This window comes from Rhamphochromis longiceps, linkage group LG6 (genome assembly GCF_057381845.1).
Source record: "Rhamphochromis longiceps isolate RC_006_pf linkage group LG6, R_longiceps_female_GT1.1, whole genome shotgun sequence".
Taxonomy (NCBI): Eukaryota; Metazoa; Chordata; class Actinopteri; order Cichliformes; family Cichlidae; genus Rhamphochromis; species Rhamphochromis longiceps.
This window is the reverse complement of record NC_140562.1, coordinates 26,430,885-26,444,913: the sequence shown is the minus strand read 5'-3', so window position 1 is coordinate 26,444,913 and position 14,029 is coordinate 26,430,885. Positions and strand designations below refer to the sequence as shown.

Genomic DNA, 14,029 nt, shown 5'->3' with positions numbered 1-14,029 from the left:
TTTAACAAAAACAGTATACTTGTATAAGTAAAAGAAAATCAGTTTTGGGGGCACAGTGTTGTAGTGTTTAACACCGTCGCTGAGCATGATCCCAGCATTCTGTCCACGATGTACTTTGCATCTCATCCTGTGACAGCAGGGATCCAGCCCATTCACAGCCCTTAAGTTCATCGGTGATTACAATGTCTTTAGTTTTAGTATTCAAAACCTGGCCGGTGAAACAACCTCTAACAAGCACTGTTTGATTATTAATATTCATCCTGAATTTCTTAAATCTTTCCTCTGAAACAGAACAACTCAAACTAACAGTGAAGCTAAACTAAAACAAGGAAATCCACTGAACAAAGTGAAAATAAAAATCTTCAAATCTTAAACTTCTGATGATGGGTAGAACTACCCCAGTGACTCTTTCGTGTGCAATTTATAACAATATCAAGATTTTGCTGAACTATTCTCAAAAACCAATAAGAAAGGGAGGCAGAGACTGGATTAACTGGAAAACACATTAGTTTATTGGTCTTATTAGCTTGTCATTAGCACTGTGCTGTGCAGGAACTTCCTGATGTCCTTCTTTCCGACTGTGGTGGTCTGCTGGATCAGGGCTGCTGGAAACAAACAGAGGAGCCGAGTGTGAGGACAGAGATCAACTGAGTGGGAGGATTAATGAAGAGTTTACTTCAAAAATAATGGGCAGCTTTAGGAGCACAGATGCACGCTGTGGTGCACATTCATGCAAACAGTGACGCCAAAAGCATCCACACAAACACCACATGGGGCTGGAAAACAGTTCGTATCAGTTACAGCTTTTATGAAACTGGTAATGATCTGAAACTGCCGATAAAATGTTAAAATCCCAGTCAGATTTTTGGAGATTGATTCACACATGAAGGCGACTTCATGTAAGGAGTATTTATTAATGGAAAATAATTTAACTACATCCATGAGCCCCAACAAATAAGTTTAAATAAAGTGGAGCAGCAGCGCATTGTGTAAAAAGATCTGAAAGAATGAAACCATTAAAAGGAAGAAAAACCAGCAGAGCATGCAGGACAGGAGGATGGTGATGTCTAACCTCCGAGAGTGTAGGTGTAACTTTTACTGTTCCGGTTCCAAGACTGTTCCCTTCTCAGACACGTAAATGCCGTCCAAGAACTTCCTGATATCCTTATTTTTGACAGTTGTGGCCTGCTGGATCAGAGCAGCTGCAACAGAGAAGTTGGGGTGATAAGTAGCACATCACAACAGGATTACACAAGATTCAGGAAGGACTGTGTGACACACTGTTTGCTGTCTTTTTGGCTCCAAGTTCAAATTTCATCTCCAACGTGTTTACTAAGAATCTGGATACAAGTCCAGAAAAACCTGATATGTCCCTGAGGCAGCGGTCTCATACCGACCCTCCTTTTTATACATGCAGGTCGAGCTGTTTGGATTGTAGCATGTGAATCAACAGGTAGTTAAAAAGGTCTAAAAGCATCTCACACTCGCATCTCACAGCTCCATCAGGGATTTACAGGAAAATCCACCTGCAGGAGCATTTTGACTTTAAACTCATTTTCAGAAATTATATACAGTCTTGAGTGGATTATGGTCAGGTGACAGTTTTTGGCCTTTGTTTGACATCAATATGATATTTATACTCACTGCTGTATAACAAAGCTTTGCCTTCAAAAGCTGAGCCAAAAAAAAAACAACTAATATGGACAAAAACTAAAAATACAGATTCTGGAGAACAACTATAGACTAGCAAAAAAAAAAAAAAAAAAAAAAACCCAACTGAGGTGGAGCGATGGGGTTTTTGTTCATCAAAGTAGACGTGCAAACACAAGACCGTGCTCAGTCCTTAATGTAGAAGAGTGAAGGCGAAAAATCAACTCAAGGAGAAACTCAAACTTACAATAGTCTAGAAACACTGGTGAGATCAGACGCTGTTCTTCTCTGATTTGAGTTTATCCTCTTTCCATAATTTCATTTGAGAACCTGAACTTAATGTCTGTCAGATAATCGATAAAACCCTCACTGCACCCCAGTAAGGAGAACAGTAGGACTTTAGGTGGAGGGAAACTTGATCAGAAGTCAAGTGTGATAAACTGGATTAGCAGCTGCACTGATGTCCAACTGCATGTAGTGTGTACAGATGATGTGCAACAACTGTCCACAGAGTCCAGTTTTCCAACCATAAGGTCGGTGACAAACATCCGCTGATGTTTTATTCACTCTTATCTACACCGAGCATCAAGGTGACACTGAATCAGTTTCAGGACGGCTGCGACTGAAATAATGAAAAACTTCTCATCTGCTGGTGGAGCTTGACATAATCATATCATTTCATCCTATGGTGTAGAAAACCTAAAGAGGAAACAGCAGGCAGACGTACCAGAGTTGGACACCAGCTCAATGTCGTTACCCTCCAGGACCAGCTCGTCCTTCTGTGCGGCTGAGACTGAACACAGCACACCTGAAAGAGAACAAGGACAAAAGTTTAGTCTTATTATACAAAATTAGAAATGTTTAAAAAAAAGAAAAAACCTCCACTACATTTTCAGAAATATTTGTCTGTGTTTTGTTTTTTCTGTACTACTTGAACACTAAAGTGGCCCTCCAATGAGATGACAGTTCCACCAAATAATAAATATCCAGCTTCAGACATTACATCACCAAAATGAGGCGAGCTCAGGATCTTTAGATCTGCTGAGAGAAAAGTCGATATGCTTAACTGACCATGTTTGAACTCTGAGTGCAACTCCAGACTTCATCACAAATTAAAGAATCTGCTTCAATGACTCCACAAAGTCTGCACGTGCCTCACTCTCTGCCAATTCTAAATCCCTCCTCAGAGACTCACTACACCAATTAATCTGTATGTGCCTGGCGGGACTGTCGATCGAGGACGCTGAAGATATCTATCTATTCGGAACCGTGATAACAGGATTCATGCTGATCGGAGTTGGCTTAGCCCTGGTTTATCGGAGAAATAAGAGAGCGGAACCGGCTGTTCAAACCCCCCCAAGGCTGCCCGCTGGAATCGCAATGGAACGAGGCGCAACCTCTCACAACGAACGTAATATGGTCAACACCTTTGAGACGCTTACAGCTGCTGTGAAGGCTCAAAACAACACCGTTGAGCGTATGAGGGGAAACATCAGAGAGAGGCCTGCTCAAAATGAGACCCTTGAGCGACAGTTGGAAGACATCGCGGAACGGATCACTGCAGTTGTGAGGTCTCAGAATCAAAAGAATGACAACACCATGGAACAGAAGTTTGATACCATCATGGGGAGGCTCGCGACTCTCCAACGGGAGATTGAGAGGCCAGTGTCAGAGTGTTAAAGAGCAGCCTGAAAATTCTCCTGGGCTGCTCGCATGGAAATTAACAAAACCAACATGAACATTGCGGATCCCCATCACGGCGCCAGCTGCAGGCCCAAGGCTGGAGCCGAACAATCACTCCCTGATAACGACTGTGTTACGGCTATTCTTCCCATCCCATGCAAGGACACCTGGATTGGCTGGAGGACTGTTTACTTAGCCTGATAGTTCAGCTGAGACAGTGTCCTTCGGCCTATGGACACGCACACACATACACTTACACTGATAGGCACTCACTCATCCCCCTTCCCTTTCCAACGCCTTCGATTCTTGTTTCCTGCGAGGGAACACGGCGGGTCTGTGTGCCGCGCTGGAATGGTAGCACTGTGCAGGGCGGCTGCTGTGTTCACTTCGGATTACTCCTCACCCCCCACCCACCCCTGTGGCTTGTCATGTCTTCACAATGTTGTGCTGTGGACATTTATGTGCTTTTTGTGCAGAGGAGTTTTTTTTTGTTTCCTGTTCTCATGCTGTCCTACCATGGAAGCATAGCTTGAGTAGGGGTCTCTTTTTTTCCTCTTGTACTTTCCCCATTGTAGTGTACATTTCAATGTTTTTTCTCTGATTCTACCAATCTCCGACCTGTATCCCCATGTAATGTTTGTGCTATATGTGTAAGGTCGGGGGGGGTCCCATTTCACTGCAGGGCAACCTGCATGTGACGAATAAAGCTTTGATTGATTGACAAAATAATTTCCTAATCCATAAATTTAACGAGCCCTGGTTTTCAAATCAGCCGTTAGCAGTTTTTGCCCAACCAGCAGCTCGTTCAGCTTCACAAGTGTGTGAATTTCATGATTTTAGTATGATGCCTCTTGGGCTTTGAACTGATGAAACAAAAGATCAGAAAAACAAGTCTTTAATGATCTTTAAAGATAATTTGACATTTTGAAGACTAAAATGATAAATTCACTGTGGTCCCTTCCATCTGGCTATTTTAACTTTTAATGTGTCACAAGTATTTGTGTCTAATCAACCACAAACCCAATATGAAGTTATACATAACTTCCAACTTCTCCTGACAAAGTCATTTACGCCACACCTCAGAAACTTTGAATATTTCTGGACTTCACACGTGCCATTCTCATAAACATTTCCATGATGTGACGCAGACTCACCACCCCTCATTCGGACACGGCGAATGTATTTCTCTCCCAAGAAGTTCCTGATCTCGACCAGGGTGCCGCTCTCCTGGATGACCACGTTGATGGGGAAATGGGCGTACACGGAACGCATTTTGTACCGGAAACCCTGCAGTGGCACAAAAGCATGAGAGGCAAACAGAATTGATGCTGGAACAATAGGCAGGGTCAGCCAGAAGCATGCACAGGGTTTATAACTGGACCGACTGAAACAAGCATATCTGAGCTCTCACCAAAGTGACTCCCTTGATCATGTTCTGGACGTGGCTGCAGATGGTGCGGACTGTGGCCAACTCCTTCCTGTTTCCCCACCATTTATCCACACGAAGCTGAGGAAAAAAAAAAAAAAAAAAAAAAAGCACAGCAGCTCAAATCACTTGCATGAAACAGGTGTTGAAGCAATCAGCCCACATGTGAGCGAAATACTGGCCTTGCAGACCGCCATTGGAAAATGCAACCACATTTACCTTTTGCAGTAGCTGCTGTTTACCTGTTGCGATACACTAACTACACCCCGGCTAACAGCCTCAAATCTGACAGGAACACATGTCAGAACACCAAAAACCAACTCTGTCGTCCAAATGCATTAATGTCAGTATACACTTACTATACAGCAAGTGCAAACCACACAGACTATTGGACACATTCTAGAGGTTTTAAACGAGGGGCAGCACGGAGGTGTGGTGCTTAGCCCAGTAAGAAGGTCCTGGGTTTAAATCCACTGGTTGGCCAGGGTCTTTCAGTGTGGAGTTTGTATGTTCTCCCCTTGTTTTGTTCTTTCAGAGTATCCTGGTTTCCTCCCACACTTCCAATATATGCCATTCATCCGCTTCTCCTTTTCAGGGTCACAGGGGGCGCTGGAGCGTATCCCAGCTGTCACAGGGCGAGAGGAAGGGTACACCCTGGACAGGTCGCCAGTCTGTCGCAGGGCTAACACACAGAGACAGACAACCATTCGCGCTCACATTCACTCCCGCATTCACAACTATGGGCGACTTAGATTGATCAATTAACCTAACCCCACTAATTGCATGTCTTTGGACTGTGGGAGGAAGCTGGAGTACCCGGAGGGAACCCACGCAAACACGGGGAGAACATGCAAACTCCACACAGAAAGACCCCGGCCTGATGGTGGAATGAACTCAGGACCTTCTTGCTGTGCGGCAACAGTGCTGCTGTCAAATATATGCATGATACATTAATAACAAAGTGTGCCATAGGCGTGAATGTGAGCATTAACAGCTGTCTGTCTCTCTGTGTTAGCTCTGCAATAGACTGAAAACCTGTTCATGCACCCTGCCTCTCGCCCTATCACAGCTGGGATTGGATCAATTGAAGAAAACAGTTGGATGGTTTCAAACGCTGATATCATCTCAGTCACAGCCAGTCAGATATTTCAATAGTTTCCCTCTAAAATTAAAGACTTTTTCTACAACTTGTTCTTAGCACTGTTGACACCAGCCGTGTATGTATTAAACCTTTTTTTCAACAGTCATATAAACAGCCCTGTACAAAAACTCATTCTGCAATCCACTTATGGCACTTTTAGGCAAAGCACATAACTGGCTTTTAGGATTACTCCCATTTTAAGACAATAAATTGACATTTTAAGCCCTTTATCTACAAACTTCGCACTGAGCAGAGTAGTTTGAAGACCCGACCAGTTCTTAAAGCACTTTTCTAAATGATGCAGTTGTTAATTTTACATATCCAACCTCAACCAAAACAACTCACTATTTAAATCTGAAAACTTATACACTCTAAAATCACACATCCTTAATACCAAACATGTGTGATGCCCTCCTGCCATCACATCCTGGGGCTGCTAACTTCACTTTAAGTAACTTAGCATTATTCTGGCTCTTTCATACCTTCTTCTGTTTCTTGCCCAGCAGGCTGAGCTCCAGGTTGATGTGGTTGAACTCCCTGGTGAGCTTGCCACGGGGGCCTTTGACAGTCACAGTTCGGCCCTTCAGCCTCACCTCGACTGCCGCACAACAAGCACAAATATAAAAAAAAGGTTAGAAGCTACTCTACAGACAGGACATAAATACATCTGTGTGGAAAACTGATTTTCCCCTTACCATTGTCGGGGAGGTCGACAGTTTGGCTGCTGAGAATGGTCTTCATTCTGTAAAGAGACAAAATAGGTGCTTTCAACTCTGAAAAGTTTGACTGGCTAAAGATTCAGGCTAAAGCGTGTATGCCTTTATATCTGTGATATTAACAGCTCCACAATGACTGTTTACTAAAGTTCGGACTGTGAGATACAGGCACACCACACTGGTGTCAGCAAGCTTTAGCTACAATGCTAACAGAAGTAAGCATTAGATAGCTGACCAGCTCCTTTCATGAGATACCGATACAGTAAAAACGTTAGAAGTTGTTAAATAACACCTGGAGCCGCGCAAACGCCATGTTTAATATGAGCATTGTTGAATCCGCTGTGGGCCTCAGCGCTTACAGAGCGCCAGGCCTCAAGCATCAAACCTGATTAAAACTAACATCATATATCCCGACAGAGCTAAAGTAGGCTACAAATACAGATTATGGTGAGAAGTGTAACATATTCTCAGTGTGATGGCTCAAAATCGAGCGAAATATAGGTTTAAGAGACATAGATGTAGTTAGATGAAAGCAAGGCAACAATTTTTCGGTTATCCTCACCTCGCCGGTAGCAGAGGAAAGGAGGAAAGGACGACGTCACCACGCAATTGTACGTGCCACCAGCAGGCATTACCAGACGATCGAGGAGCGCATATTTTGGATGTAAATATTTGAACAGAGGTGTCGCAAACCACCAAAAAGATTCCAAAAGTTAAAGAGCAGCGTTTTCTGTTGTTATTTTTTACTGCAAGCTTTTCAAACATTTTATTTAGCTTTGCTGCATTCGAGTGGCATCGTACAGTCTACATTCAGCACTCCCAGAGACGCGTTCGCTGTCACTTCACTGCAAAGGGATTTCAACATTATAACTGATGGGCGATTTCGCTTACTTAAGTATTGTATAATATTGAGTATTGTCTCTCAATTTGAATCTGATTCAATTTGTTAAATAGTATTTAAACATGTTTTCATGTAAGTCCCTTTCAAATTATCATCATTAATGGCCATCTTTTAGTCCATCTGTTGCCTTATTTTGTTTTAGAAATTTTTTAATGCTGCCATAATGTTATGTTCCAGCTCGTCTAGTCTTCATTTTAAAATATATCTATAACCCATTAAGTTCGTAAAAAAATCACCTACGTTGAAATTTTAGCTCATTTTTTTTAAAGAATACTTTCCAATTCTGTCCGCTTCACGTGAAGCACCAGACCAAAGCAGTCGTTCACCGAGGTGCTATCCCAACGTTAACCGCCTGCTAGCCAAAGTCATGGCGCTACTCAAGCAAAGTTGTTGCGTAGCGGGTCGTTTCTCCACAAACCACCTATGGCTGAGTCCCAGATGCATCCCACACGTGAGTAGTTAAATTCACAACTCAGTCTAACAAACTTGGGCTCGGATAGTCTATTAACGGCTCCAGCCGGTGAAAAAATCTGACTGCGGGCTTCCCAGCTGGGTCTGTCAGGAGGCCTCTGACAGATTGTATGTGTCTAAGCGAATATGTAGTTTAGTAGCCGGAGTCGTGACCACCTTGTCAGTGTGAATTGCCGTGTGTAGAAACACAGAGAAGCTCCTGAACTAATCGTCAGTGTTGCTCTGCAGGTTTACACCAGCTGCTTATCAACCAGACCCTCCCCGGAGAGAAGTGACAGAAAGAAGGAGCTGCTCAGAGACGACGGGCCTGACCTGCAAGACTTTATTTCAGGGGAATTATCTGAAAAAAGCAAGTGGGCTGAGTACAAAGGTACCCTGAAGAGACAGAAGGGAGAGAGGTGAGGCTTCAGGCCCCGGGGAGCTTGAGCTTTGGTTTGAGTCCATGTTAAGATGCTGGCATGTCTGAGTTTTAAACTCATGATCACTGACAAAAATAAACAGACTGCATTTCACTTGTAGCAGCTGTTGGATTATACTAAATGATAGGTCGACTATCATTTAGTATAGAAATCAGCATCTGCACGTTTATTTTGTTCTGTTAATGCACACAAACAGAAGCTGAGTCTCTGAGTCCAAAACTTCATCACAAACACTGCTATAAGCAACGCTGTTAAAGCTTCAGTAAAAGCTAGTCAAAATGTTTGCATTAAACATTCAAATGGAAAAATGGATTTCAGAGGAAATATAAAAGTGTTTGTTGGATAATGAGCTGTTGGCCTGCTCGGCTCTACCATAAATGTGCAGACACATGCTATAGAGAACAGTTCAACACCATAATGAGCATTAAAGGCGAAGTCGACACATGCAAAAAGCTTGGTTAGCGCCCTGCAGCCAGTCACAAAAGATGCAAGTGAAGTTGAGATTAAGAAAACGACTGTTTAGTAGCAAAACGCATCCAAATGCATGCAGGATTTTTCATCATAGAGCTCAAAATACAGATGAGGACAAAGTTATTACATGTAGGGGCATCAGGCAGACCTGAGAGCCTGCCACTAATTCTCAATGAGCTCTTCCCCGTACTGCAGGCTCTGACCTAGCAGGTTTCTTTATTATCAGTAAACGTTTTTTAGCAGTATTTAGACACAGATACTTAGAGATGAGAGCACTGTTAGACACCGAGCTGTCTGCTGTTGTTCCTGTCAGGCTGCGGCTTCCTCCATGGTTGAAGACTGAGATCCCCATTGGAAAGAATTACAACAGGCTGAAGAACACCCTGAGAGATCTCAACCTTCACACGGTAAGTTTTCCGTCTGTAAGTTGTCAGGCAGCCCAGCTGCTTTTTGGCTGCTGTTAAAGAAATGTTTGAGGTGCAACTAATGTGATCTTTGAAGGTCTCCGCTGATTCGCCTTCACACTGCTGTAGCACTGACGCACTTATCAAAATATTGCAGTTTCTCAGCTCACTGAACGGCACATGCTACGTTTTTGACTATTCAACCTTCAACAGAAAGGCTGAAAAATGTTTAATAAGATAAGAAAGAAATTTTGAAATTCCCGTGTAACAGCAGCCAAAACATTAAACAGCCCATTAAAACAGTTTAAATGCAGTAGGATAGCTCAAAAAATTCCAAAGCTTCCAGCACCCAGTTTGGATTTCAGCAGATGGCTGCCCCTTCCTGAGCCTGGTTCTGCTGGAGGTTTCTTCCTGTTGAAGTGTTTTTTGTGTTGTTGTTTTTTTTGCCTTCCCTCTGTCACAAAGTCCTATCTCATAGGAGCTCATCTGGTTTTGGAGTTCTTTCTAATATTGTTGGGTCTTTACCTTACGATATAAAGCATCTTTAGATGACTGTTGTTGTGATTTATGAATAATCTGTCTGTTATCTCAGGTGTGTGAGGAGGCCAGGTGTCCGAACATCGGGGAATGCTGGGGAGGAGGAGAGTACGCCACAGCCACAGCCACCATCATGGTGAGTCTCTGCTGCTCTCTGAATTTACTTCCAGTTTTTGAAGAGGGCAAAGAAGCACTTTAATCTTTAATATTCACCATCTGTTCTTTTATGAACTGGCGCTGCCATATCAGTGTTTTGTATTTGTCTGGATTCTTTGTTCTATTTTAGCGAGATAATGTATTTGTGTGTGTAGCTGATGGGAGACACATGCACCCGTGGGTGCAGGTTTTGCTCAGTAAAGACAGCACGTCAGCCTCCGCCTCTTGACCCTGACGAGCCGTACAACACAGCCAAAGCCATCGCCGCCTGGGGACTGGATTACGTGGTCCTCACCTCGGTCGACAGAGACGGTACTAGTTTCTTACCTGACTATATCTGCATGAGTCTCTTGCTGTTGTGCATCAGCAAGAATTACATGAGTGACGATCAACTGCATTGCAATTTGTAGAATTTAATAACATAAAGCTGTAAAGAAATCAGACTGTTCTGGTTTTAACTTTCAGTTTACAAATACAAAAATGTCCACAAATTAAAGATAAAATTCAAGGCATTTTCAAAATATTATATATCATATATATCTTAGATTTTTCTTCTCTCTGTATTTTTGTGCAGATATTGCTGATGGTGGAGCGGAGCACTTTGCTAAGACGGTTACTAACCTGAAAGAAAGGTAAACACGACTCCGCCCCTTTTGGATTTATTACATTATCTGAATGTCTTTGTAAAAGCAACTTTGATCCTGCCTGCTAGAAATCCTCAGATTCTGGTTGAATGCCTGACTCCTGATTTCCGTGGAGACCTGGCAGCGGTGGAAAAGATCGCCCTGTCGGGATTAGACGTGTACGCCCACAATGTGGAAACAGTGCGCGAGCTACAAAGGTACTGAGGGATTTTTAATAGACTGTAAGTCCTCAGAGTCAAAATCTGAGCATCTAATTTCTAGTTCTCCCATTAAAAAGCTTAAATTCATGGTCATAAACACACATTATAAAGCTGGCTCGTGTGAAGTATTGTTAAAGTTAATAACAACATGCAATGTCGTTACACTGCAGTAACACATGTTGACCAGCAGGTGGTGCAGCAGAGACATTTCTCAGATGCACAGTGATGTTTGTCGTGTATTTACAGGCATGTACGTGATCCCAGAGCAAACTTTGATCAGTCTCTGAGCGTCCTGAAGCACGCTAAAAAGGTCAAACCGACGGTGCTCACCAAGACCTCCATCATGCTGGGGCTCGGAGAGACTGACCAACAGATCGTCAGCACTATGACGGGTGTGTAGTCCGCTGTCTCACGCACACACACATTATAAAAAATCAGACAAACTCTACAGTTTTCTGACAGGATGTCATTACAGAGTTGCGAGAGGCAGAAGTGGACTGTCTAACACTCGGGCAGTACATGCAGCCGACCAAACGCCACCTAAAGGTAAACACTCCTACTGCTGTGCTGCTGGCTACAGACACATTCACTCTGACTCTGTGCGTGTCTTTGGGATTTAGGTGGAGGAATATGTCACTCCAGAGAGGTTTGCCCACTGGGAGAAAGTTGGCAGTGACATGGGCTTCACCTACACAGCCAGCGGACCACTGGTGCGATCCTCCTACAAAGCAGGTGAGAAGTGATGTTAATAAATGTTTATTAGTATTTTTTGGATATATTAATATTCAACATGTCCAGCCAGTGTGCAAAGAATATTAAATCTCTATATGAAATCATTTTAGTTACATATTTTTAACTTTGCACTTCTGGAAACATATTATAGACTTTGTCAGATAAACATTGCAATTTTTTTTTTTTAAAGAGACGATCAGGTGGGGAAAAGAGTGCCTAATGAAGTGCACAAATCATCCTCGTGACTGTCCAAAGCCAACTAAGCCAAAAACATTCAAATAAAAGTGGAGATATTAGGTCAGAGATAAAAAAAATAAAAACAAAACACTGTGATCAGGGATATCAACTATAAGCATAATTATATGATTGCAAAGACAAAAGAGAGACAGTTAATTTGTTTCAGTTAAGAAGAGAAATCATGTTATTAAACGTGGCTTTGCATTTTCAGACAAATTCAGCAGTAAAACTTGGGCCAAATCACTCAATAAAAATTAGATCAATTCACGTGGTGGAAATGAGCTTCCTCTGAAGGGCGGGTGGGCTCCCCCTCAGAGACAGGAATGTAGAGCTCAGTCATTTGGAAGGGAATCGGTGTGGATCTGCTACTCCTCCTCCTCCTAAATGAGGTATTTTAGGTATGTCCTATTTAGAGGAGGACCTGGGGCAGACCCCACAGTAGCCTTAAGAGGTTATCTCTCTCAGGTGAATTGGGAATGCTTCAGGGTCCCCCATGGAAGAACTGGGATAAGTGGGCAGGGAAAGTAGGTTTGGGGATCTCTGCTTAGACTGCTGCTCCTGTGAACGGGACAAGAAGCAGAGGATGGATGAATTCAGTGCATTTCTTCTTTTCTTTCTTCACAGGCGAATTCTTCTTAAAGAATCTACTGAAGAAGAGGGAAACAGAAGCAGCAGAATGAGGAGCCTGCTGTGTGCGTTCAGCTGTACGCAGTGACAAAATGAGCTTCGTCCATCTGTAACGTAATGCACCGATTTAAAGTACAGCACAGGAAACATGTTTAATATTAGTACAATGTTTGTGGGAGGCATTAAATAAAGCTACAGAAGTGACAATAACAGACTTGTAAGTACAGGGACCATACTCTAACTGCTGCTCTGTGTTCCCTGAGAAAAAGCCAGAGGGCTGCATTTTAAAGAGACTATCAAAGAACAAACAGCAGACACGTTGGGTAACCCGAGTGTCCACCAACTCGCCCAGCTGTCAGGAGCAGAGGCTGTAATTTGCTTCCGCTCCTTGGGGATTCCTAAATCCCATCCCTCGTCTCAGTGAACTTTGGGTTTAAAAAAAAAAAAAAGCTATGTTGAGACAACGCCGGTCTCTGCGATTCTTTTGGTCCTGGTAGAGATCACGCTGAGATGTTTCCATGTTTTACACAATCCTTTTATTACCCATTATTCTTACAAATGCATCTGGAGATCAGCACACTGCAGTCCTATGCTAAAGGCTGATCTAAAGAACTCCACACAACAGTTACAGTTATAACCTCTGGTCTCCTCCCCCCTACAGTAAACACCCCCACAATGGAAATACACTAGTACAGTGGCCAAGGGTGCTGACACCCTGACCCCATCTCCTTTTAAGGTAGTGTCCCTTTGCCTGCCCCTCACCCTCAGTAATTCTTGCTTCCTGGCCCAGGTTGATTGTCCTCCTGCCCTGCACCCCAGTTCTTTGTTCCCATTCCAGGCCTTCTTACACCCATTAACGGCCATATTGTAATATTACAATCAATCCCAAACTATATTCTCTTTAACTATGATGTATATTAAGGAATCTATTCTCAACAGCTACTGACCTTTAACAGTGGGCTCTGTTCACGATCACCTTGTTGTGGAAGTTTTCGATTAAATAAAGCCTACAGACGAGCAGTAGCTAACACTCTTTAATCCAAACACACAAAGACAACAGACAACCAAGTTGGCGGAGAGCCTGCATGACCGCGGGGCAGACGGTCAGCAGAGTCTCCCTGAGCCTAGCATGGCTCCCAGTTAAATACCTTCTTCAGGAACAAAAGGCAGTACGCAGCTGTTTCACACCTTAAGGTTCACACTCCCTTGCTACCTCCCAGAGTCCTCTGCTTCCACCAACTTCCTTACTAGACCCCCACCATTTGTCTTACTGTATGAGTGTGAGACATGTTAAAATCCAGTGGCACCAAGGCATTATACAATAAAATAATGTGATTAATACATAAGTAAAAGAAATTCCTATACAATCTTCATGTCTGCTTCTTTAGAACTGATTTAATGAAGCAGGATCCTTTTTTTTTTTTTTTTGGATCAGTCTTGTGATACAAAAACAAGAAGCACCATCCATCCTGTACTGTGTGGAAGAAAGGTACAAAGCAAGGGCAATTAGCCTCCCAGCAGGTAAATGGGTGGCAAAAGATTTTGATACCCGTGTATTTGCTGAACAGCCAATTTGGAAGAAAGTGCACTTTTTCTAGAGTAAAACAGTGTAAA

At 43.0% G+C, this 14,029-nt stretch overlaps 2 protein-coding genes across 3 annotated transcripts; one reads left to right on the top strand and one right to left on the bottom strand.

Moving 5' to 3' along the window:
• Nucleotides 1-489: 489 nt before the first annotated feature.
• rpl9 (ribosomal protein L9) lies at nt 490-7,248 on the bottom strand. 2 transcript variants are annotated; one of them, XM_085409935.1, is made up of 8 exons: nt 7,179-7,248; nt 6,596-6,642; nt 6,383-6,498; nt 4,745-4,840; nt 4,488-4,620; nt 2,378-2,458; nt 1,073-1,202; nt 490-602 (listed from the first exon to the last, which is right to left on the bottom strand). In XM_085409935.1, exons 2-7 carry the CDS (start codon nt 6,639-6,641, stop codon nt 1,096-1,098), a joined length of 579 nt encoding a protein of 192 aa, XP_085266061.1. In that variant the 5' UTR covers nt 6,642; nt 7,179-7,248; the 3' UTR covers nt 490-602; nt 1,073-1,095. The 2 variants fall into 2 exon arrangements, with proteins under 2 accessions (XP_085266061.1, XP_085266060.1); XM_085409934.1 differs by having other exon boundaries at nt 490-605; nt 7,179-7,245.
• Nucleotides 7,249-7,686: 438 nt separating this feature from the next.
• Nucleotides 7,687-13,636, top strand: lias (lipoic acid synthetase). Its single transcript, XM_085409933.1, has 11 exons — nt 7,687-7,968; nt 8,217-8,386; nt 9,192-9,285; nt 9,875-9,955; nt 10,131-10,287; nt 10,550-10,607; nt 10,688-10,816; nt 11,066-11,211; nt 11,295-11,365; nt 11,440-11,551; nt 12,413-13,636. The coding sequence occupies exons 1-11, from the start codon at nt 7,885-7,887 to the stop codon at nt 12,466-12,468; spliced, it is 1,158 nt and encodes a 385-aa protein (XP_085266059.1). The 5' UTR covers nt 7,687-7,884; the 3' UTR covers nt 12,469-13,636.
• Nucleotides 13,637-14,029: the final 393 nt, after the last annotated feature.